The sequence below is a fragment of the Heterodontus francisci genome, chromosome 4 (genome assembly GCF_036365525.1).
Source record: "Heterodontus francisci isolate sHetFra1 chromosome 4, sHetFra1.hap1, whole genome shotgun sequence".
NCBI lineage: Eukaryota > Metazoa > Chordata > Chondrichthyes > Heterodontiformes > Heterodontidae > Heterodontus > Heterodontus francisci.
Window position 1 is genome coordinate 68633903 of NC_090374.1, and position 25700 is coordinate 68659602.

A 25700-nucleotide genomic window follows, 5' to 3' on the forward strand; every position below is an offset into this window, starting at 1 on the left:
AATAGATGGAGAAAAGAAGCAGCAGCAGAGATGGTAAAAATGTGAATACACAGCAGTAAGTTTGTCCTCATGCAGAGGGTTCTAGGTATAGCTGAGGTACAGACTCAAAGAACAAAGAACACTACAGCACAGGAACAGGCCATTCAGCCCTCCAAGCCTGCGCCGATCTTGATGCCTGTCTAAATTAAAACCTTCTGCACTTCCGGGGTCCATATCCCTCTATTCCCATCCTATTCATGTATTTGTCAAGATGCCTCTTAAACGTCGCTATCGTACCTGCTTCCACCACCTCCCCTGGCAGCAAGTTCCAGGCACCCACCACCCTCTGTGTAAAAAAAAAAAAAAAAAAACCTGCCTCACACATCCCCTCTAAACTTTACCCCTCGCACCTTAAACCTATGTCCCCTAGTAACTGACTCTTCCACCCTGGGAAAAAGCTTCTGACTATCCACTCTGTCCATGCCGCTCATAACTTTGTAAACCTCTATCATGTCGCCCCTCCACCTCCGTCGTTCCAGTGAAAACAATCTGAGTTTATCCAACCTCTCCTCATAGCTAATACCCTCCAGACCAGGCAACATCCTGGTAAACCTCTTCTGTACCCTCTCCAAAGCCTCCACATCCCTCTGGTAGTGTGGCGACCAGAATTGCACGCAATATTCCAAGTGTGGCCTAACTAAAGTTCTGTACAGCTGCAGCATGACTTGCCAATTTTTATACTCTATGCCCTGACCGATGACGGCAAGCATGCCATATGCCTTTTTGACTACCTTATCCACCTGCGTTGCCACTTTCCACATTGACCTGTGGACCTGTACGCCCGGATCTCTCTGTCTGTCAATACTCCTAAGGGTTCTGCCATTTATTGTATACCTCCCACCTGTATTAGACCTTCCAAAATGCATTACTTCACATTTGTCCGGATTAAACTCCATCTGCCATTTCTCCGCCCAAGTCTCCAACCGATCTATATCCTGCTGTATCCTCTGACAATCCTCATCACTATCCGCAACTCCACCAACCTTTGTGTCGTCCGCAAACTTACTAATCAGACCAGCTACATTTTCCTCCAAATCATTTATATATACTGCAAACAGCAAAGGTCCCAGCACTGATCCCTGCGGAACACCACTAGTCACAGTCCTCCATTCAGAAAAGCACCCTTCCAATGCTACCCTTTGTCTTCTATGACCGAGCCTGTTCTGTATCCATCTTGCCAGCTCACCTCTGATCCCGTGTGACTTCACCTTTTGTACCAGTCTGCCATGAGGGACCTTGTCAAAGGCTTTACTGAAGTCCATGTAGACAACATCCACTGCCCTTCCTTCATCAATCATCTTCATCACTTCCTCAAAAAACTCGATCAAATTAGTGAGACACGACCTCCCCTTCACAAAACCATGCTGCCTCTCGCTAATAAGTTCATTTGTTTCCAAATGAGAGTAAATCCTGTCCCGAAGAATCCTCTCGAATAATTTCCCTACCACTGACGTCAGGCTCACCGGCCTATTATTTCCTGGATTATCCTTGCTACCCTTCTTAAACAAAGGAACAACATTGGCTATTCTCCAGTCCTCTGGGACCTCACCTATAGCCAATGAGGATACAAAGATTTCTGTCAAGGCCCCAGCAATTTCCTCCCTTGCCTCCCTCAGTATTCTGGGGTAGATCCCATCAGGCCCTGGGGATTTATCTACCTTAATGCTTTGCAAGACACCCAACACCACCTCCTTTTTTGATATCGACATGACCCAGACTATGTCACAGACCCTAGACGCATCATGCACCAAGTCCTTCTCTTTGGTGAATACTGATGCAATGTACGCATTTAGTACCTCGCCTATTTCCTCTGTCTCCACGCATAGATTCCCTCCTCTGTCCTTGAGTGGGCCAACCCTTTCCCTGGTTACCCTCTTGCTCTTTATATACGTATAAAAAGCTTTGGGATTCTCCTTAATCCTGTTTGCCAATGATTTTTCATGACCCCTTTTAACCCTCCTGACTCCATGCTTATGTTCCTTCCTACTGTCTTTATATTCCTCAAGGACTTTGTCTGTTCCCAGCCTTCTCGCCCTTACGAATGCTTCCTTTTTTTTCTTTTTGACTAGGCTCACAATATCCCTCATTATCCAAAGTTCCCAAAACTTGCCAAACTTATCCTTCTTCTTCACAGGAACATGCTGGTCCTGGATTTTAATCAACTGACGTTTGGAAGACTCCCACATGTCAGATGTTGATTTACCCTCAAACAGCTGCCCCCAATCTAAATTCTTCAGTTCCTGCCTAATATTGTTATAATTAGCTTTCCCCCAATTTAGCACCTTCACCCGAGGACTACTCTTATCCTTATCCACAAGTATCTTAAAACTTACGGAATTTTGTCTCATCTGGCTTTGGCCTCGAATCTTGTGAGAACAGCTATAGGAGATACAATAACTTCAGAAATAAGAAAAGGAGTCAGACTTCTTCGACTCCTGTAGGATTTTGGCTTGATGAATCAAAAAAGCACTTCATCACTATTCATTTCATGACTCACTTTTTATCGACAAGGTGAACTAATTTATTCCAATCCACTCCTTGGCCACTGAACCAGACTTATCACGACCACGGTACCCTTTGCCTTGAGCTTGGTTTCCAACTCCCCTAACCTCTCCATCACAAAGATTACCTACTTCCATCCACATCGCATTACCTTCCTACACCCCTACCTCAGCCCATCTACTGTTAAGAACCCTTTTCCATGCCTTTGTCACCTCCAGACTCAACAATTCCAATGGCCTCTTGGCCAGGCTACCATACTCCCACCTTTTGTAAACTTCAGCTGATCCAAAACTCTGCTGCCTTTAACCCCTATCCCACACAAAGCGCCGAATTTTGTTCTCATCCCAACGGCAGGTTCCGTGGTGGGGGGATGCTGGAGAATCGCCTGCCACGGAACCAGAAGCTGGGATTCCCGGTTCCGATTCTCCTCGGGGCGGGATAGGCCGACGACCTTCCTGCCCAGAGGCCAAATGAAGGCCTTTTCCCACTACCGCTGGGATCTTAGCAATAGCGTGGGGTGGGGGGGGAGGGTGCAGGGGTGGTGCAGGGGAACCTCCGCCGCATGGGGAGAATGCCTTAGAAAACGAGGTGCCCTCCCTGCAGGCTTGGGGGAGTGGCCCACAGAGGACCCCCACCGGGAGCAACTGTACAACTGTACCCCTTGCTGGGGCCTTCTGGACTGGCCCCTGCAACCCAGCTTCACCTACCTCCTCTCTGGGGTTCCAATGCGTGGCCTGTGTCCAAGACCTCTGCAGTACAGGCAGTGGCCACTGCTCCCGGTGGCACTGCCAGTACTGCTGACGTGCCAGCCCTCTGATTGGCCTGCTTAAACTTTGATCCCAAAAGACCAGAGAATTGCTCCGGGCGTCTGAAAAAATAGAGGTGGGGTTCTCTCGCTCTCTCTCTCTTCCCCCACCCCCGCACTGCAACTTTTCAGCCTGGCGCTGGCCTCCTGCACTCCAGCCCAAAGTCCCACCTGCCCATCAACTTTTTCTTCAGTGATGTACCTGGGCTTGCGGTGTTCCAGTTCTTCCAATTTAAAAGGGGCGGCACAGTGGCACAGTGGATAGCACCGCAGCCTCACAGCTCCAGCGACCCGGGTTCAATTCTGGGTACTGCCTGTGTGGAGTTTGCAAGTTCTCCCTGTGTCTGCGTGGGTTTCCTCCGGGTGCTCCGGTTTCCTCCCACATGCCAAAGACTTGCAGGTTGATAGGTTAATTGGCCATTATAAATTGCCCCTAGTATAGGTAGGTGGTAGGGGAATATAGGGACAGGTGGGGATGTGGTCGGAATATGGAATTAGTGTAGGATTAGTATAAATGGGTGGTTGATGGTCGGCACAGATTTGGTGGGCCGAAGGGCCTGTTTCAGTGCTGTATCTCTAAACTAAACTAAAAATTCTCATTGTGTTCAAATCGCTTCATCTTCTCATTCATCCCTCTCGCTCTGAACTCATCCAGCCTTAAAAGCCCCACTCCCCAAAAAACTCTTCATTCCTCTGACTCTAGCCTCTTGTATACCCCCACCTCCTCCTCTAAAACCCATCTCATTGACCATGCTTATGGTTACGCCATCTCTTTTCATCTCAAGGTCCATTTTATGCTTATTACCTCTGACATGCTTTCGGATATTTTTCTACATTAAAGGCACTGTATAAATGTGAGTTGTTAAATTCTGTTCATGCTTTGATTGCCTTTACCACACTGTCTTTTTGGACAGAATAGATATCCCTCTTAACCTCCTATCTTAATGTGGCTTACCTTTAAAATGTAATACCTGTCCCCAGTCTGTAAAGGGAAAATCAGAATGTTAGTCATGTAAACATTAAACAGTCACCTTCCAGGTTGAGCCACATTAATCACTGAGATTGGAATGTGAGTATTGGTAAATTATTTGACCATGGGGTCCATCACTGTGAAGTGTGATCCTGTTCTTATTGGACATATGCACACCTCCCAGTGAGGAAATCTGAGCAGATGTTTTTTTTCCCCCCCTGTCTTCCCCAACCAACAACAACTTGAATTTGTATAGTGCATTTAACGCTGAAAACTTCCAAGATACTTCAGAGGAGAAATGGGTGCTGAGCAGTAATAGAGCTGGAATGTAGACTAAAAAGAAAATTGAAAAAATGAGTTTAGGAAGCTCTTTAGACATGGGGTGATATTCAGCAAGGCAATGGGGTTTAGGGAGAATCTTCTGAGACACTTGAAGATCCACCACTAGCAATAATGTGATGGGAAATGGGATGGCTAGAGCTGGCAAACCAAAGAACATGAGCTGGGAAATAGGCTGAAAAGGTTGAAGTTGAGGTGAGATGAAGCCAAAAAGTGGCTTGTCGATAAGATTTTGAATTTCATGGGAGCTAATGGAAATCAACGAGCATGAGTGATAGGCAATTGAGCAAGCTGGCTATAAAACAGAAAACCGATTAGGAGTAAGGATAGCTACTCGGACAGGCAAATGGTGCAGAGCAGTGTTCCAAGGATCAGTGATTATGAACCATTGTTCCTAATTTACATTAATAATTCGGACTTGGAAATTGGAAGTACAATTTTGAAAGTTGCGGGCAGCAAATTCAGGTTGTAGTTAATACCAAGGAAGATTGTGGCAAAATACAAGAAAACATAATAAATCTACAGTATGTCATAGAGTCATAGTGAGATATAGCACTGAAACAGGCCCTTCGGCCCACCGAGTCTGTGCCGACCATCAGCCACCCATTTATACTAATCCTACATTAATCCCATAATTATGTGTGGTAATTGACGAATCAATTTCAATATATATAAGTGTGATGTGGTATATATTGATAATGAGACTAAAGGCCACAACTGCTTGAATGATGAGAGTCTAAATGGGGTCGAGGAGAAAAGGGATCTAGGGGCACAGAAATGCAAATCACCAGAAGTAGCAACACCGATTAATAAACCCATAAAAAAGTAAACAAAGCACTGGGGTTCATTTTTAAAGGAATAGAATTGAAACAGAGAAGCTCCACACCAGCTTCCTCCCACCCTTCTTCATCTAACCCTATTAGTATATCCTGGTCTCCTTGTTCTGTATCATTTTGCGAAAGTAGCTCTGAAACCCTTTCACAGTTCAAACTAACTAATTTAAAATGGACTACCGCATCAGCCATCTGCAGACCCAGATCCTTTTTGGTATGCATCCTATCCTTAACAGTACATTCAAGGCACCACCAGCAGCAACATAGCAATGCTTCAGCCTCATAGAGTCAGTGTGTTGTCCAAGTTATTTCATGCAGTAGATTTACTGATGCGTAAAGGGCTTCTGCATCCTCTTTGATTTGAGCCACCAGTGCGAATTGCTATTTTGCCATTGACTGGCTGGCTTGAAAATAATCCAGTGACATTTGACACCAATTTGCATGCAAACTAGCAAGAAAAACGCAGCTCTGTTATCTGTGATGTGGGAGAGTTTTAAAAGACCACATCAGGGAGTTAAACTCATGATTGTCATCTTGTACCCATTTCCTTCGATCCAATTCTTAAATGCTAATATTTATGTAAAAACATATAAATTACTCCAAAGATACTCATTACCAAATGTTTCCTTTCTATATTGGTATATCTGCATTTGCAAATGTGTGAATGCTGATTGTCCCTGCGTACCGTAGCATCTTTATTTAAACAATGCCATTGTTTTCCAAGCGGCATTAAAACTAGCCTATCATGAAGGTTCTGAGAACTGAAGCCATCCAAGGTTAGAAGTTCATTAACAAAAGTGTTGCATTAGACCCAATTGTCATATATCGCTTAATATAATGAGAATGTTTTTTTTTGGAAGCCAGGTAGAAGTCAAGAATTGGGTGTTAGTATGATCTCTGCAGGATTAGCTATTGGTTAGTTCTGCATTAGTTGAGTGTTTGGATTGGACCCTGTCTTTTAAATCCATCTGATTGAGAAGTGTGGAAATAAAATAAAAATGCAATTAAGTGCATTCAAGAGCGAATCTCCATTGTTTTCTCAGATGGATTAATACCTTAATAAAAGCAAAATACTGCGGATGCTGGAAATCTGAAACAAAAACAAGAAATGCTGGATTCACTCAGCAGTTCTGGCAGCATCTGTGGAAAGAGAAGCAGAGTTAACGTTTCGGGTCAGTGACCCTTCTTCGGAACTGACAAATATTAGAAAAGTCACAGATTATAAACAAGTGAGGTGGGGGTTGGGCAAGAGATAACAAAGGAGAAGGTGCAGATTGGACCAGGCCACATAGCTGACCAAAAGGTCACGGAGCAAAGGCAAACAATATGTTAATGGTGTTTTGAAAGACAAAGCATTAGTACAGATTAGGTGTGAATATACTGAATATAGAACATCAGCAAGTGCAAACCTGAAGAAAAACAACCTGAAAAAAACAGTGGGTAAGCAAACTGAACAAACTAAGATGAAATGAAATAAATGCAAAAAATGTAAAAAGGAATGCAAAAAAAGGAAGAAAAAATAACTAAAAATGACTAAAAATGAAAGTAAAGTGGGGGGCTGTCATGCTCTGAAATTATTGAACTCAATGTTCAGTCCGGCAGGCTGTAGTGTGCCTAATCGGTAGATGAGATGCTGTTCCTCGAGCTTGCGTTGATGTTCACTGGAACACTGCAGCAATCCTAGGACAGAGATGTGAGCATGAGAGCAGGGGGGAGTGTTGAAATGGCAAGCAACCGGAAGCTCAGGGTCCTGCTTGCGGACTGAGCGGAGATGTTCCGCAAAGCGGTCACCCAGTCTGCGCTTGGTCTCCCCAATGTAGAGGAGACCACACTGTGAGCAGCGAATACAGTATACTACATTGAAAGAAGTACAAGTAAATCGCTGCTTCACCTGAAAGGAGTGTTTGGGGCCTGGGATAGTGAGGAGAGAGGAGGTAAATGGGCAGGTATTACACCTCCTGCGATTGCAAGGGAAGGTGCCCTGGGACGGGGACGAGGTGGTGGGGGTAATGGAGGAGTGGACCAGGGTGTCGCGGAGGGAACGATCCCTTCGGAATGCTGACAGGGGAAGGGAGGGGAAGATGCGACTGGTAGTGGCATCACGCTGGAGGTGGCGAAAATGGCGGAGGATGATCCTTTGGATATGGAGGCTGGTGGGATGAAAAGTGAGGACAAGGGGAACCCTGTCACGGTTCTGGGAGGGAGGGGAAGGGGTGAGGGTAGAGGTGCGGGGAATGGGTCGGACACGGTTGAGGGCCCTGTCAACCACAGTGGGGGGAAATCCTCGGTTGAGGAAAAAGGTCATATCAGAAGCACCGTCATGGAAGGTAGCATCATCAGAGCAGATGCGTTGGAGACGGAGAAACTGGGAGAATGGAATGGAGTCCTTACAGGAGGTAGGGTGTGAAGAAGTGTAGTCGAGGTAGCTGTGGGAGTCAGTGGGCTTATAATGGATATTGGTAGACAACCTATCCCCAGAGATGGAGACAGAGAAGTCGAGGAAGGGAAGGGAAGTGTCAGAGATGGACCATGTAAAGGTGAGAGAAGGGTGGAAATTGGAAGCAAAGTTGATAAAGTTTTCTAGTTCGGGGCGGGAGCAGGAAACGGCACCGATACAGTCATCGGGGGCGGGAGCAGGAAACGGCACCGATATTAATACCTTACTGTGTTCTTGGGTGCATAGGCCTAGATTTTCTTCCCAATAGTGTGAATGAACGGAAAATTTAACCCGTGTACTGAGGTGTAAATTATGTGGCATTGCAATATAATGAGGTGTTAATTCCTCAGCACTTACCAAACTTCCTTTTCTGAATAAAGTCTTGAAGGTTGCACTAGTCGCTGGCACTATTTTATATTGGGGAATTCTGTTTTGAAATGTGGAACTCCCTACCTCCTACAATCTACTGTTTTTCTTCCCATAAATTTATTGGTTTTTAAAGCCCAAACTGCTTAATTTCTTAATTACTCATCCATTCTTTTCTATTCTGGTAACCTCAATGAACAATTGCTATTTTACTCAGGTTTCTTAATTGGAACATAATTTAAAAATGCTGTGGATTCTAGTGACCTGCAAGTTAATTCTATAACTTAAATGTTTAGATTGGAGAAGACTTCCAACAGAGCTAAAGCCAAGAATCAAAAAGTTAAAAAAAACAAGTAAGTATGATTTGTCACATGACATTTGGTGTGTGAAAATAAAGTTGTTGTTACCCAAATGGAAGCTAACTAACTTCCACAAATTTTTGTGTGTGCCCAGTTTAAGTGTGCTGGAATTAATGTGTCTCCAATATTGACATTCTGTGGGAAGCAAGGAAGTAAAATTACAAAAATATTTTTTACCTCCAACTAATGATTGAACAAAATATCTAGTGTATTAAACAACTTTACAACTCATACTATTCATGTCTGAGCAGTTACCTTTAAGCAAAACTACAATATATAATTTAAGAACATAAAACAAATTAATTTTTTTTTAAACCTGCAGCTTGCTCTGGGTCCCTTGTGGCTTTCAGGTTCTGCAGTTCCTTCATCAGGCTTCAATTCCTCTGCCAAGTAAAATATTATTTTTGGGAAGTGAGCCAGAGCAGTAGTGACGGGAAATTGGCGGCTCCATCTAACCTCTTCCCGTCTCTGCTCACCCCAGTACCACCCCAGTCATTATTTACGTATGATAGGATAGACAAGCAATTGCCAAATAATTGGAGTTGGGAATTGGGTGGTCAGCCTCCCTGACCCAAAATTTTTCCAAAATACACCCGATATTGAAGAGGATTCCCTGAGGAAAATCTGTGCTTATTAAATATTTTCGTTTTTGGTTTTGGATTCTAAATACATCTGGAATATTTTACCTTGTTTTATCTGAAGGACACAATGCGACCAAGAAAAATTATTTTTAGCTCAAGTAGATCAAATGAAAACTGAAATAGATATATCAAGTGCTACATTTTATAATACTAGATTTATAAAAGAACAGTAGTTTTGAGAATTAAAGCTTTGGAGCACTGGCAAAACTGGTCAGTTTTTGAAATGTTTTCAGGTCACATTCTGTTACCCCACTAACAGAGCAAATTACCCCAATGCTAGAGATAGCTTTACCAATACAGTATTAGTTCTATAATTGACATAAACTTGAAACTTTGTTTTTATTTAACAAGAATTAAGCACTGTTCTTGCCCTCTTCTGTTTCGAGAACCAGACCCTGGTCTACCCTCCTCACCTTTCTGTTAAAATCATCTTTGTCTAAGAGCCTACCCAGCCCCAACCTGGGTTACTGAGATATCCTTTCTCTTTCCCTCTTTTTTCCCCCTTTAGACTCTACACAACGTGACTCATCATCCTCGGTGATTTTCAATTTCCATCTCCACTACCCTTACCCCCTCTCTAAGTTCACCACCAACCTGTATCCCCTAAACCTCTCCTTCCATACAAGCTGTCCTATAAATATTCATGGCCAGCACTCTAGCCTCACAATCTACCATGACCTCTTCTCTCATGGCTTGATCACAGACTAGGATATCTCCAACTACTTGCTTGTAGCTGTCACTATCCACATCCTCTGATCTGCTTCCAACCTTACTGAAGCAGCTTGGGGCAATTTACTAAGTTAAAGGCATCATATAAATGCAAGTTTTTTTTTTTCTTCCTTTTCCATCTGCACTGGGGTGATAAAGCTTTGCTCCTAAAGTTGCTTTGAAACTTCTAACTTTCAGCTTTTAGCCGTTGATTAGCCACAATATGGGCTGGAATTTATGGGCTCCCGAGGCGGGATTGGGAATGGGGTGGGGGGGGGAGCACACATAGTATTGCGACGGGTGGTGAGGGGAGCGGCAGGGCGAAGAGCCTATCGCCTCCCCATCGCCCAGCAATCTTCCTGGGGGTGGGTTAGTCCAACAACGGCCTTCCCGCCTCGAGGCCAATTGTGGCCCTTAGGTGGCCTATTAACCAATTGGAGGCCTCCTTGAGGGTTGGGGGTGGGGCCTCCACCACGCATGGAGGACACCTTGAAAATGAGGCACCCTCCCTGCAGACTTTTGTGGGTGGGGGGTGGGGGGGAGGCGGAGGGGGGATTCCCTCCTCCGTGGGCAATTTGTAGCCTAGGGAGGACCCTCACCGGGACCCCCTCCCCCGGACCACAAGACTACTTGCCGGGGCCTTCCGGATTATCCCTGGCGACCCTGCCTCACCTACCTCTTGACCAGGGTTCCAACGCTGGGCCTGGGTTCGAGGCCTCTGCAGTACCAGCAGTGGCCACGCTCCCAGTGGCGCTACCGATACTGCTGAGCCGGCAGCTCTCTGGCCGGCAGCTCATGGAGGCGGGATCCCCATCTTTACAGGGACGGGGATCCCACCTCCTGAAACTTGTATTTAAAAAGACTGGAGGATCGCGCCAGGGGGCCACGAAAATGCAGAGGCGGGGCTCCCCCTGCCTTTTTGGCCTGGTGTCGGGAGCCCCACCTCCTACACAAAATTCAGTCCTATGTTTGCAGCTGTTGATTTACCCAAACACTCCCTCAGCTCCAGCATTTGATGCCCTTGTCCCCAGGAAAACCTTCACTGTCTCCGAGCCCTCATTTTAGTCCTGGTATGAGCCCTATTTTCACTTCTTCAAATCCAAGGAGCACAAACTTGAGCTCTGGTGTACAACTGGCTTAGTCATTCATTGTCAGGTTTTGCTAGACTACATCAGGCTCTACCAGACCTCACTTTTGCCCGCCAAAACATTCCACTGCTCCAGGATCATCCATGAGATTTAAGGATAACCTCTTCTTTTCTCCACTACCAACATCTTTTCTCTGCCCTCTCCACCCTCGCATCCACACAACAAATGTAAGGAACTCTTGGACTAAGATAGAGACCATCCCAGCTCCTGAAACTTACATTTTAAAAAAATCTGAAAGATCGCACCAGTGGGGAACGAAAAGGCAGAGGCAGGGTTACCCCCACCTTTATGGCCCGGCGCTGGGAGCCCTGCCTCCAAAACAAAACCCAGCCCTGTAGTTCTTGCACATCTCTGATTTCCCTGCAGATTTACTCCTCTAGCTCTCACTATTTGAAGGCCTGTAGAACACCCCCAGTAACATGACCGTATCCTTTTTTTGCTGCACAGTGCTAGTCAAATAGATTCTGTCTTTGCCCCTTTAAGAACGTTCTCTCTATTTCTAACACTACAATAACTTCCTTCATCAGTGCTGCCACCCCACCTCCCTTTTACCTATCTTTTCTGAACACTTTGTTCTTGAAAAGTAAGTGCCCAATCCTCACCATTGTTCGGCCACATTTCTGTCATTGCCATGATGTCATATTCCCATAAGGTGATGTGTGCTCGTAGTTCACCAACCTTACTCATCACACTTTGTGCATGCATTGTAAACTTGACTTTGTATTCCTCGTTGTCCTTCTTAGTCGGCACCTATCTGATGGTACTTCCTTCTCCAGTATGATCCAACACTTTCAGTCCTTTATGCACCTATTGCTTTTTTTTCTCTTTAATGGAATGTGAGCATTATTGGCTAGGCCAGCATTTGGTAGCCATCCCTAATTGCCCTTGAGGAGGTGCTGGTAAGCTGCCTTCTTGAACCGCTACTGTCCATGTGGTGTAGGTACACCCACAGTGCTGTTAGGAAAGGAGTTCCAGGATTTTGACCCAGCGACAGTGAACGAATGGTGATATATTTCTAAGTCAGGATGGTGTGTGGCTTGGAGGGGAACCTGCTGATGGTGGTGTTCCCATGTATCTGCTGCCCTGTGGTAGAGGTTGCGAATTGGGAAGATGCTGTCGAAGGAGCCTTGGCAAATGTAAGGAACTCTTGGACTAAGACAGAGACCATCTTACATTTGCTGCAGTGCATCATGTAAATAGTCCACTGCTGCCACTGTGCACCGATGATGGAGGGAGTGAATGTTGGATGGGGTACCAATCAAACGAGTTGCTTTGTCTTGAATGGTGTCGAGTTTCTTGAGTGTTGTTGGAGCTGTACTCATTCAGGTAAGTGGAGAGTATTCCATCACACTCCTGACCTGTCCCTTGTAGATGGAGGACAGGGTTTGTGGAGTCAGGAAGTGAGTTATTCACTGCAGAATTCCCAGCTTCTGAGCTGTTCTCCTAGCCACAGTATTTATGTGGCTTGTCCAGTTAAGTTTCTAGTCAATGCTAACCCCACAGGTTGTTGATGGTGGGGAATTCACCAATGGAAATACCTTTGCATGTTAAGGGGAGATGGTTAAATTCTGTCTTGTTGGAGATGGTCATTGCCTGTCACTTGTGTGGCACGAATATTACTTACCACTTTATCAGCCCAAGCCTGGATGTTGTCCAGGTATTACTGCATGTGGATACGGACTGCTTCGATATTTGAGGAGTTATGAATGGCGCTGAACACTGCAATCATCAACAAACATCTCCACTCCTGACCTTATGATAGAGGGAAGGTCATTGATGTAGCAGCTGAAGATGATTAGGCCTAGAACACTGCCCTGGGGAACTCCTGTACCAATGTTCTGGGGCTTAGATGTTTGGCCTCCAACAACCACAACCATCTTCTTTTGTGCTAGGTTTGACTCCAACCAATGGGGCGATTCCCATTGACTTCAATTTTGCTAGGGCTCCTTGATGCCACACTCGGTCAAATGCTGCCTTGGTGTCAATGGCAGTAACTCCCACCTCTTGAATTCAGCTCTTTTGTCCATGTTTGGACCAAGGCTGTAATGAGGTCAGGAGCCGAGTGACCCTGGCAGAACCAAACCGAACATTGGTGAGCAGGTTGTTGCTGAGTAAGTGCCGCTTGATAGCACTGTTAACGACACCTTCCATCAGTTTGATGATGACGATTGAGAGTAGACTGGGTGTTAATTGGCTGGATTGGATTTTCCCTGCTTTTTGTGGACAGGACGAACCTGGGCGATTTTCCCAGTAGCCCCCAATGCCGAGTACTGGTTTGAGTGTGGCACACACTCCGAAGACTCCTGCACCTTAGGGCGGTACAGTGGCGCAGTGGTTAGCACTGCAGCCTCACAGCTCCAGCGACCCGGGTTCAGTTCTGGGTACTGCCTGTGTGGAGTTTGCAAGTTCTCCCTGTGACCATGTGGGATTCCGCCGGGTACTCCGGTTTCCTCCCACAGCCAAAGACTTGCAGGTTGATAGGGCAGTTTACAATGGTCAATTTACCTTAGTGTAGGTAGGTGATAGGAGAATTCAGGGAAGGTGGGGATGTGTTAGGGAATATGGAATTAATGTAGGATTAGTATAAATGGGTGGTTGTTGGTCGGCACAGACTCGGTGGGCCGAAGGGCCTGTTTCAGTGCTGTATCTCTATATATCTACCTTCTGCCTCTGGATGGCTACCGATCTACTATCCTAAATTCTCACTTCCTGTGAGGTGACCACCTCCTGGTATGATGTTGGAAACTTTCATCCTCCCTGATGTTCCACAGTGACTCCAGCTGCCCCTCAAGCTCGGAAATCCTGAGCTCAAGTTCAAGCAGCTGGAGACGCTTCCTACATACGTGCCCCCAACACCCCACCCACCCCCAAAACACATGAAGTGTCCTGAAATTCCCATTTGGCACAGTAATTGCAAGCAACAGGTCTCGGCTGCCTATCCGCAACCTAAGAAAAAAACGCTATTTCCTCCTTTAGAAGCTAGTTACTACAATATATAAAATATTAATTTTAATTAATGTCTTGTTATGACCAGGTGAGAAAGGGGTCTTGGGTTCCCTCTCAGCCTTCACCTGGTCTTACCATAACAGGATTTAATTCTTAAAACACAGTGTTTTAGCTCCCCCTTGGTGAATCCTTCTTCACCACTTTCCAATTATAAGGCAAAGAAACCAGCAGAAACAGGTTTTCTTAGGTTTAAAGAAGAAAAGTTGAAATTTATTAAACTTAAACTCTAATTCGATGACGCCTATGAATACAGGATGCGCCCATGCTAACATGCATATGCAATACACATATGCAAATAGAGCAGGAAAAAGCAGAAGAAAAATAAAGTGAAAAGGTTGTAAACAATATCTGAAGAGTTTTTGTTGAGGTTCTTCGAGCTCACTGTGTCGAGTCCTTGATTATAGGTAGATCTTGCTTTTAGTTGGGGCCCAGTATTCTTCTTAAACCTTGTTCACTGTAGGAGACTTTCCTCTCTTGGAATTCATGTGTGGATTCAGAGGTTTGTGAGAAAGAGATGGGAGCAGGCAGGAGAGATCTTCTCAATCTAGGAGCAAACAGACACTCTGAGTTCAAACTCTCTGTGGCTAGTTCAAAAGACCCTGGAACAGCCAGTTAGTCATGTGACCAGCTGATCTAACCAGTCCTGGATTATATCACCTTGGCAGTCTCTGGAATGCTCCTCTTACACATAATACCTGGTGATCAAGGTCCATTGTGGGTTGAATGTGTCAGGGAATAGTCCTCTATCCTTACAAACACTGTCTGTTAATATGCAAATGTCATTTCCAGCCATGACTGATCTGTTTAACAAGTCAGTTCCTCACTCCAGCAACATTTTAAAATCAATGTTCATGACAAAATTAATGTGCCTCATTCTTGGCAGGTGGGGGCCTAGCATGACAGTCTCTAGATTTCTCAATACTAATTATTTTACTGTTACATTTACCCTAATTTAAATTTTATTAATTAGTTTAACTAGTTGAGCTATCAATTTATTTAAACTCTAAAAGTATTATTAAATTTATTATAGTTTTATAGTATTTCAACTTTATCCTTCGATTTGATTGATTACGATAAGTTATCAAATTAGCTTTAGCTTTATGCTAATTAATTGATCGAGTCTTGCGTTATAATTAAATTACAGTAAAAATTAAAAGCTTACCAGTGTACTCACCACTCACCCCCATGTGACTCCTTCTCCCGTGATACCACTTTGTGATATATCCCTGCCTCTTGCCATTGCTTGGCCAGAATTTACGCCACCACCACTCCCTCCACCCCCCCACCCCAGCGAGTGGGCTGAAGGGTAGGGGGGGGGGGTGGTGGGGAGTGAAAAATTGAGTGGGAGGTGGGGAACGCCGTCTCCATCGCCAACTGCCCCCACTACCATTTTATCAGCGGCAGGGGAGGTGAAAAACAGCCTGCCTGCCCCAGGCCAACTGAAACCCTTAAGTGGCCAATTAATTGCCACTTAAGGGCTTCCTGCTGCCGCTGGTATATTACCTCCTTGTGTATTCAGGGTGGGTGGGGCCCTCTCCTCATCGGGCACCCTGTGTCCCAAGGAGGGCCATCTCAGTGGCACAAACTGCCCCCACTGGATCACTTCCCCCTGTTCTCTTGATTGACCCCCACCCTCTTGCCGGGGCCCAGCTGATTGTCCCCAACAAGGCCCAAAGCCCCATTCACCTTTCTCAGGGCTGGCGTCGCTGTTGCTGCTCTCACTGGGTGCAGTCCCAGCAATGGCCACCAGTGGCGCTGCTGGGCCTGAGGAGCTACCAGCCCTCAGATTGGCCGGCTGTTCTTGAAGACAGGACATCCTGCCTGAGAGGGACAGAAGCTCCGACCAAAGCCAATTAAGGGCCTGGGCCAGATAAAAGTACAGCATGACTTCCAGGCCTGACAGAGGCAGGGCTCGCCCCCGACTTTGTGAGCAGGGCCTCTGCCACAACATAAGCTTCCAGCCCTCCTCTCTCCTGTTGTGCTTTGCTGCTGCCATGGTTCCTGCGCTGTTTTTAAAGGCTTACTTTAGTAAGAATTTTTGTCACATTATACAACACATGCTAGATTTTTGAAAGATTTCTTCCCTTGCTTTTCCAATGCTTTCCATATACAGTCTGCAGCCAGGGGTAGACTGGTCTCTATCTGCATTTCCCTAACGATGTTGTTGTACTACAAACACAGTAGCTGCAGGAAGTACTGTGCTGCTGGATAACCCAAATTACACCCCTAGTTCTTCCTTACTTTGAGTTCAGCAGAACAGTTGGACTAACTGCGTTCTCATTAAATGTCACTTTACACCAAGCCGCAGTGTACAATATGCAGTGCGAACCAATTCATAGCCTTAATCTTCTTGGCTTCAATGCAGTTTGACTGATGAACTCAGTCCTGAGTTATATTGATACCTTTTGGGTCAGGGTGCATCCAAACCTCATTCACGATATGATGATGACACCGCTGCAATGACATTTCCTTTCTCTTTGCCACCAACCCCTAGAGCAGTACTCTATACAGTGAATCAGCTAAATTCAGTGGCTTGGAAAAGAAGATCATGATGAGAGGCTACATCCCACCATTTTTTTTTTTGGCACATTGTATTTGTATTCCAGTGCATTGCCCTGTTCCGTTTTCATTTTAAAGTGCTTGATTTTTGCATTAATTAATCTGAGGTAAATTTTTGAGCCTAAGGCAGCATATTGCAAACTATGACAGATACATTTGCTAATGAACCTTTTTGTGTTTCACTAACATGATACCTAAAGTATCTGTATTGTACACAACATTCAAAAAGGAAAAGGTAATTGATGCAGGAAGTAGCTTGATATATAGTGCTTAAGAGAGTTGGACTTGAGCTCCGAGATGATACAGAACAATAAAAGCTACTGGAGTTTAAAGGGTATAGATGTTGAAGCTGCCTTTTTGATTATATTTGCATTTGAAATGCCTTTATATATTCATGCAAAATTAAGTGTCAAACACGAAAAGATCTTTACCCTATAAATCCATGCATTGTACACTTGGGACAATTTTAGTTGAAGTGCGGTGTAATTCAAACACCAGCTATTCATAAATACCATACAAAAGACGAAAGAAAATTAGAAAGACCGTTTTTAATATCCCAATCTAATGTACTCTACCTTTTCGGTCTGGGTAATCCAAGCAATTACTTCCCATGAATCATTCTATTTTAGATGGGTTTTCAAATGAAACCATTGGGACTTAACAATTTCTTTTGTGGGAACTAATTATTGTCCTGTGCAAATGAAATATTTTTCTGCTGTCAAGGAAATGTTAATAACTAGAGTAAGCAATGATGAAATGATTGCGTAGTAAGCAAACAGTATTTGGAGTTAAGGGGGCAATAGATTGGCAGCTAATTGTGTATTTTTAATTACTTTTTGTCAAATAGTAATACAACCTTCATGGGTACAGCTTTTATATAATTATGATTATGGGTTTAGTGAATCTTGCAGAAAAGACAGCGAATTATTTTTCTATATTCCATTATTTTTGCAGAAGCTAGTACAAAGGTATCCTTGGTCTCTAAAATGAAAAAACCTAAAGCTGTAGTTAACAAATCTAATGAGGATGTAGTACGGACACTGGAGGTGAGAAGCACAATTGCATGTTGTTCATTTTAGTAGTTAGTCTGTGATTTAAATCTGTTGTGTCTTGATTTCATCTGTTAATGCTACCAATTCAGTAACCTGGAGTACTCCCAAAAAAAATTGACATGATAGTTCAGTAATTAATTTAATTAAAAGTGATTTAAAAAGAAAATAATCTTTGTAGTTGCCCCTATCACAGTACTGAAACAGCCCTTATCAAAGTCACAAATAACATCCTATGTGACTGTGACAAAGGTAAACTATCCCTCCTCCTCCTTCTCAACCTGTCTGTGCAACCTTTGACATGACTGACCACACCAACCTCCTCTTGGTGAAGCCTCTTCACTGTTATCCAGCTGTGCAGGACTGCACTAGCCTGGTTCCATTCTTATCTAATTGTAGCCAGAAAATCACCTGCTTCTGTTCCTTCTCCCGTAGCATTATCTCTTGATTTGCACTATTACTAACGTCATTGCTTCTAAAATGAACTGTGACTTTGAACTGCTTACTCCCCGCCCCCCACCCCCTTTCCAGAAATTTGTCCAAGTGCTCTGCTCTGTTTTATCCTTTACTCCAACACTTGGGAGGCTACAGAGTATTCCTGGTTGTGGCTGCAGAAAAACCTATACATTCCTCAAATTACTTTTTTCCCTGAACTGCTACTCACCTACCCTCATTATTGTCACTACTTTGTCCTGCTGGTAACCTCTTACTCCTTGGATGTCTGTTCAGTTCATTCATTTGCAGGAAACTTGATGCTAGACTTGGTTTAGCAGCCAGAACATTTCCAGTAAACAATAGCTTGAGTAATTATATTGCAACTTAGTGCATCTATCAATAGGTACACTTTATGCTTAGCACTAATGCTTTTGAAGCATGTAATTTAGCATTGGAGCTGCATAGAGCCCATGTCCGTTTTTGCTTAAGTTCTGTACCCTACATGGTTGAGTGAGTTGTCAGTATTCTCTGAATGCTAAATGTCCTCGTGGTGATCTGTGTTGACTGTACCTTACAAATGACATGTGCATGGTTAAAGGATCCAGTTTTGTGTTAGTTGGCTTATTGTATGGAATTTGCAATATCCTATTGCTGTTACTTTTTGGATTGGCTGTTTTAACTCTTGAAGGAAGAAAATTATTCCTTGTATGTAAAAGCTATGTCCAGTTTTCTTGTGTTGAAGATAATTGTTTTTGTATAGGTTCTAGAGAAGAAGGATACAGAAAATAAATCTGATGAAGAAACTGAAGAGAAGGAGAAAGAAAGTGAGGAAGAGGATGAAGCTGTTGATGGAGAATATAATGACGAGGATTGTGAAGAGGTGTAGTATTTAGTATTTCCAGCCATTGTTTAGAAACAACAAGGGTGGTAAATTGATGACTTGTTTTGTTAATATTTCTGCTGTATATGTACTGCTGATCAGAAAAGTACCCACCTATATTGTTCAATCTTCTTCTTCTTCTTTGGCCTCCTTATCTCGAGAGACAATGGGTAAGCACCTGGAGGTGGTTAGTGGTTTGTGGAGCAGCGCCTGGAGTGGCTATAAAGGCCAATTCTAGAGTGACAGACTCTTCCACAGGTGCTGCAGAAAAATTTGTTTGTCGGGGCTGTTACACAGTTGGCTCTCCCCTTGCGCTTCTGTCTTTTTTCCTGCCAACTGCTAAGTCTTTTCGACTCGCCACACTTTAGCCCCGCCTTTATGGCTGCCCGCCAGCTCTGGCGAACGCGGGATTGTTCATTGTTCAATACTTCATCAGAAAACACAGAACAAAGAGATTGCCTGGCTATAACTTGTAAAAGAGAAAATTATTGGAAATTTAAGGTTCTTGGTAGTAAGATATGCATTTTCTGCTTCTACTTTCCTCATGAGGTTAGTATGCATTTTTATAAACTGGAGAATACTCAAGTCAGCTGAAAGATCATTTTATTTGTTTTTAGGAAAATGACTACATTGCATCATACTTTGAAGATGGAGATGACTATGGAGTTAGTGATGATAATATGGATGAAGCTACATACTAGCAGTGCCTGGCATCATATGTAATCAATGTATACTGTGAAAGTATTCAACATTCTTGTTAGGATTATTTTAACTTTCCTCAGGTCGCTGCAGGGTTTTGTTTTGCACATGCAAAGGAATCCCAATAAGAAATATTGTTTACAATGAAGGAGTTCCACCTCAGCCTCAATAAGAGTGCATTAGAGCTGGTCACTTTGGACTGGTTCATTGAAAAACAAATTACCAGTGACAGATCTTGTTTTAACTGCACTGGGGTTGGTGGTTGCACTAGTGTTTATGTACTATTATATAATTATGCAAATCTTGTAGCAAAGAGAAAGGAAGTGTTGCAAAAACGAGTTTGAAAACATAGAGTAACATGTTAACGTATCTTGCTTGGTAATTTGCATGCCAACATTTTCAGATAGTGGCCGGAATTTTATATTGTGATGGTGGCCCCACCGATTGGCTGAAAAATCAGGGGAGACCCCACCTCCGGCGGGTATGGAAGCCAAAGCCATGCTGCAATTTTACATGGTCAGGCCCTTAATTGGCCTCGGTTGGGACTACCACGACTCAGACAGGAAGTCCCGCCTACAAGAGCTGCCAGCCAATCAGAGGATGGCAGCTCTTCAGTCCCAGCAGTACCACTGGGAGCCGTGGCCACTGCTGGGACTGCACCCAGCAAGAAGAGGTAAGTGGGGTTTGTGCCTTACCGGGGACAATCGGCTGGGCCATGATGAGAGCGGTGGAAGTTGGAGACCAGGGCAGGGGGAGCTAGTTTTATCAGGGGCGGCCTGTGCTGCTGGTTGAGGGGGGGGTGGGGGCACAGGGTGCCCAATCTGGAGAGGCCCCACCCCAGCCCGCAAGGAGGCCGCCAGGTATTACTGAGCAGCCTCCTCAGGTGCTGAATTGCCTATCCAGGGGTGGCAAGGAGGCGACCCTTAAGTGGCAATTAATTGACTACTTAAGGGCCTCAGTTGGTCTGGGGTGGCGAGCCATTTCCACCTTCCCCCCCCCCGGACACTGGTAAAATAGCAGCGGGGTGGGTAGGTGACGAGCACACCACCCCTTGTTCTCGGTGGGAGCATAAAATTCCAGCCAGTATTTTTTAACGGTTATTGACCATGATCATTGGCGTTTATTATGAACCCTGAAATCCTGTTAGTGAAGGTAGACTGGATCTTTGATGCAAGAATGTGTCAGTTCTCTTCGCTGTTTCTGACTTAAACTAGTATAAATAAATGTTCAAAGCAATAGGTTGGAATAAATCTGATTCACACTGACTGAATACTTAGGAATGCTTCAGCTGTACTCAGTAGGCTTAAAAAGCGTATTGACTTGTGATTATTATAAAGAAATGCAATCATGTTTACAGAAGCCAACTGCCTCCATTGCCCAGGCCCGTAACCTACCTCTTTAAATACGACTGGACAAGTATATGTCCTCGGGTACTTCAAACCTCCAGATTCGGATCACCTTTTCAATGTGGCGGCTGCTTTATTGCATCTGAGGAGATGCAACAATAGTACAATGCTTTTCAAAGAGGCAGTCCAATTTGGCTAAGAATATGAGTATGAATGTCTGTATGATAAATCACTAGCCTCTGAGCTGTGTTAATTTAAAGGGGTCCAAACAGTACTGAATTTGGGAACAGATTTGATTGTTTTCAAATATACCAATATATGAATGAGAAAGTACAGGACAGAAAATGCTATGCAGTCTATCTGTTTGGTCCCCAAATACTAATACCTCTTAACTCCTAACTCACTCAAATATATATCCATTTCTCCCTTAAATATTTTCAGTGCACAGTCTATTCCATATGTATACCACACATAAAGTAGTTAAATCCAAACTGTGTACTTTCTCTCTTTTAAGCTTGAGCTGACATCCACTGTTCATATATTCTGTTATGAATCTGGAATTCTATCTCTGAGCTTTCACTTTGCCACAGTAAATAATTCCAGGCTCTTCAACCAATCTTTCTTAGCTTATGCCATCTGAGCTATTGTCAGTTTGGTTGCCTTTTCTTTTACACTGCCTCCAATGGCTCAATATCTTGCTAGATTATGCCACCCAGAAATTTACACCATACTCTAAGTATGGATGCAGGAGTGCCTTATCATCACCTCTTGAGATAATCATCCCAACAGCCAATTAGCTTTTCTTACTGCTATTGCACTGCTGTGTTGCATTCAGTGAGCTGTCGATCAAACTGACCAATTCTTCTCCTGTAGCCCAGAGTGATGTGGTTTATATTCACACTTTTAATTCCCTTTCCAAGTCTTATTTGCCACCTATCAGCCCACCTTCCCTATTTATCCCTGGAACTGCTTTAATAATCCCCTTGCACTCTTGTTGAAACTCCATTCACAATCATTATTTATTTTCTCAGATTTTGCCAATATTCAATCCATTTCAGAAGCTTCCCTCCTCTTCCATGCCTTCTTGCCTTGTGAACTAATTGTGTTTGTGACACTATCAAAAGCTTTGCAGAAATCATATCCACTGAATTTTGTTGTCAAGAACATACGCCTTTCACGTCCTCAGGATGCATTTCAGACAATGAATTCCAAAGAAGGGTCACTGACCCGAAACGTTAACTCTGCTTCTCTTTTCACAGATGCTGCCAGACCTGCTGAGTGGTTCCAGCATTTCTTGTTTTTATTTCAGATTTCCAGCATACGCAGTATTTTGCTTTTATTTTAATGAATTACTTCTGAGGTGTAGTCATTGTTGTTTAGCAGACAAACACAGCAAGGAGCCCCAAAAAACAAACGAGGTAGGTTTAATGACCAGGTACTCTGATTTAGCAGTACTGGGTGAGGAATAAGTGGTTGTACACTGGGAGAACTCCCTGCTGAAGTTAAATATTTCTGATATACTCATTCCCTTTTCAATCTATAAACTTAATCATAAATAAAAGCAAAATACTGCGGATGCTGGAAATCTGAAACAAAAACAAGAAATGCTGGAATCACTCAGCAGGTCTGGCAGCATCTGTGGAAAGAGAAGCAGAGTTAACGTTTCGGGTCAGCGACCCTTCTTCGGAACTTAATCATAAACTTTAACTTCGTGCTGATAAGGTTTCCAAGATGTCCTTTGAACTCCTGGTTAATATTAAACATCAGGTACAATATTTTTAAATAAAGGATAGACTTCAATCAGCCTGCTGCCCTCTTCTAGCATAAATCTGCATATAACCACGGAACAGTTGAACAATTTTCTAAAAGGAAATAGTGGTCTGACTGGAAGAACTAGAATTACCTTGATGGGTTGTTAATAAATTAAAGACATGAAAACAAAAATGCAGTATTATTTTGCCTTAACTTTTTTAAATAGGTTTTGTTGTTCAAAGGAAATTAGTGCACCATGCCTTATTTGCATTTGATTTTGTAGTGTACATGCATATTTTTGTGTGCAAAATATATGATTGGTATTTGCTATAAAGTTTTCCAAATGAGTGAGATTTCTGCAAATATTGTAATTAAATATTTATTTTGAGGATCTACTTTCTAATATGATTTTCTTCATAATGTAAACTTAACATACCACTATAATATACTTGATGCCTTAAAGTGTTGCATTAATAAAGTATTTGGATACCAAAATTCTTGGAAATCATTTTGTTGTTAAGTGGAATCCCAATCATTTTTTGGGGGATTTGCCTCACTTTGTCAGAAGCTCACAAATCAGACTGACGTAACTGTAGATAAGACCAAATTGCACTGAAATTGGTTAATTTTCTGCATTTTGGCCTTCGTTGAGGTAAGGAATAGCTAGCTATTCATTGAATCCATTATGTACTGTAAAATTCTTTCATCCCAATGTGCCTGTGCTGGCTCTTTGAAAGAGCTATCCAACTGGTACCAGTCCCCTGATTTTTGCCATACCCTGCAAGTTTTTTTTCCAAGTATATATCCAATGCCCCTATGAAGGTTACTATTATAAACTTGCATCCCTTAGATGAAATTGATAGACCAGCTGATCTTTTCCTGCCCATCAAGCCTGTCCCACATATTTAATGGTTGAAACATCGTAATCAGACATTTTCTCTACCCTGCACCACCCCCTAGTCATGTAAGAGCCCGGAGCACAGAGTGATCTGGGAACAGAGTGTTTTGTGGACTGAGTGCTAAGTCAGGAAGTGGTATCTCTCTCTGGTAAGTATTTCTCTAGCTGTAATTTAGATTTAACAGTCAGACTCCAACTTAAACATTAAAACTGCAAGCCAGTTAAGACAGCTAGTTAACAGAAACTGCCCTGGCAATGGCAGTTAATTATCAATCTACTTAAAGTGGTTGCCTGAATAGTGTTAATTACTGTAACAGGAGGTTGACTTAGCTGTTGTAACTTGGGTTTGCATTATAAGCTCATTTTTTGTATCGCCTCCAGTAGCTGGTGTGTTCTTTTGTCTCCAAGGTAAGAGACTGTATCTTGCCATTATTTTAGCTAACTAAATGTCTAACGAATTAACTAATCAAATAAATAAATAAGGTTAGACAGACATGGCAGGGTGAGTGGCGTGCCGTGACTGCAACATGTGGGAATCTATGGAATGCGTTGCAGTCCTGGACAATCATATCTATGGTAGTGTCTGCAGCTTGAGCAACTTCGGCTCAGAGTTGCTGAGCTGGAGACGGAGTTATAAACATTGTGGGGCATCAGGGTAGAGGAGAGTTACCTGCACACTTTGCTCCAGGAAGCAGTCACTTCCCTTAGGTTAAGTAGAACTTTGGAGTTGGTCATTGGTCAGGGGCAGGAGGGTGTGACTGAGAGTCGGGCAGGTATGGGAATTCAGGATGTGATGAGGTATTGGAAAGAATGAAGCCATTGTTTTTGGTCCCCACGACAAACTCCATTCCTTAGCTACCAACTCCATCCTTCTCCCTGGCAAGAGTCTGAGATTAAGCCATTCTGATCGCAATCTTGGTGTGACATTTGACTGAGATGAGCTTCCAACCTCATATTCATGCCATTACTAAGACTGCCTATTTTCACCTCCATAACATCACCCCTGTCTCAGCTCAACAGCTGCTGAAATGCTCATTCATGCCTTCGCTACCTCTACACTTGACTAATCCAATACACTTCTGGCTGGTCTCCCACATTGTACTCTCCATAAACAACGTCATTCAAAAATCTGCTGCCTGTGTTTTAACTCGTTCTAAGTCCTCTTCGCCCATCACCCAATGTAGCTCGCTGACATACATTGACTCCTGGTCATGCAACGTCTTGATTTTAAAATTCTCATCCTTGTTTTCAAATCCCTCCAGGGCCTCGCCCCTCCCTATCTCTGTAATCTCCAGCCCCACAACCCTCATATCTGTGCTCCTCCATTCTGGCCTCTTGTGCATCCGTGATTTTATTCACTCCTCCATTGGTTGTGCCTTCAGCTGCCTAGGCCCCAAGCTCTGGAATACCCTCCCTACATCTCTCCACCTCGTTTTCCACTTTTAAGTTGCTACTTAAAATCTGCCTCTTTGTCCAACCTTTTGGTCATCCGACCCACTATCTCCTTTGTAGCTCGGTGTTATACTTTGTTTCATAATGCTCCTGTAAAGCGCCTTGGAATGTTTTATTACATTCAAGGCGCTATATAAATATAAGTTGTTGTTGATGGAGGAACCTCAGCCCTTGACTTTGACAAATAGTTACGAGGTGTTTGCTACCTGTGTGGATGAGAACAAGGACTGCAGGTTGGATGAGCAAACTAGCCATGGCACCTTGGTGCGGGATGCCATGTAAGTGGGGGAGTGAAAAGAAATGTGATTGTGATAGAAGACAGTATAGTCAGGGGGGTAGATACTGTTCTGTGCAGCTGCAACCAGAAGCTCCGATTGTTATGTTGCCTGCCTGGTGCTGGGTTAAGGACATCTCCTTATGCTGGAGTGCGAGGGGGAGGATCCAGTTGTCATGGTCCACGTAGGAACCAATAACATA

The 25700-nt window shown here is 43.7% G+C and overlaps 1 protein-coding gene across 5 annotated transcripts in view; it reads left to right on the forward strand.

The window, feature by feature from the left end:
• polr3g (polymerase (RNA) III (DNA directed) polypeptide G) overlaps positions 1 to 22761 on the forward strand; it is a 53792-nt gene extending 31031 nt beyond the window's left edge. For 3 of the 5 annotated variants that reach the window (XM_068028835.1, XM_068028834.1, XM_068028836.1), the window contains 4 exons: positions 8588 to 8644; positions 17667 to 17758; positions 18957 to 19076; positions 19694 to 22761. In XM_068028835.1, the coding sequence (XP_067884936.1) occupies positions 8588 to 8644; positions 17667 to 17758; positions 18957 to 19076; positions 19694 to 19777 (353 nt within the window). In that variant the 3' untranslated portion in view covers positions 19778 to 22761. The remainder of the gene's footprint in view (positions 1 to 8587; positions 8645 to 17666; positions 17759 to 18956; positions 19077 to 19693) is intronic. The other 2 variants (XM_068028833.1, XM_068028837.1) reach the window with 2 other exon arrangements.
• Positions 22762 to 25700: the final 2939 nt, after the last annotated feature.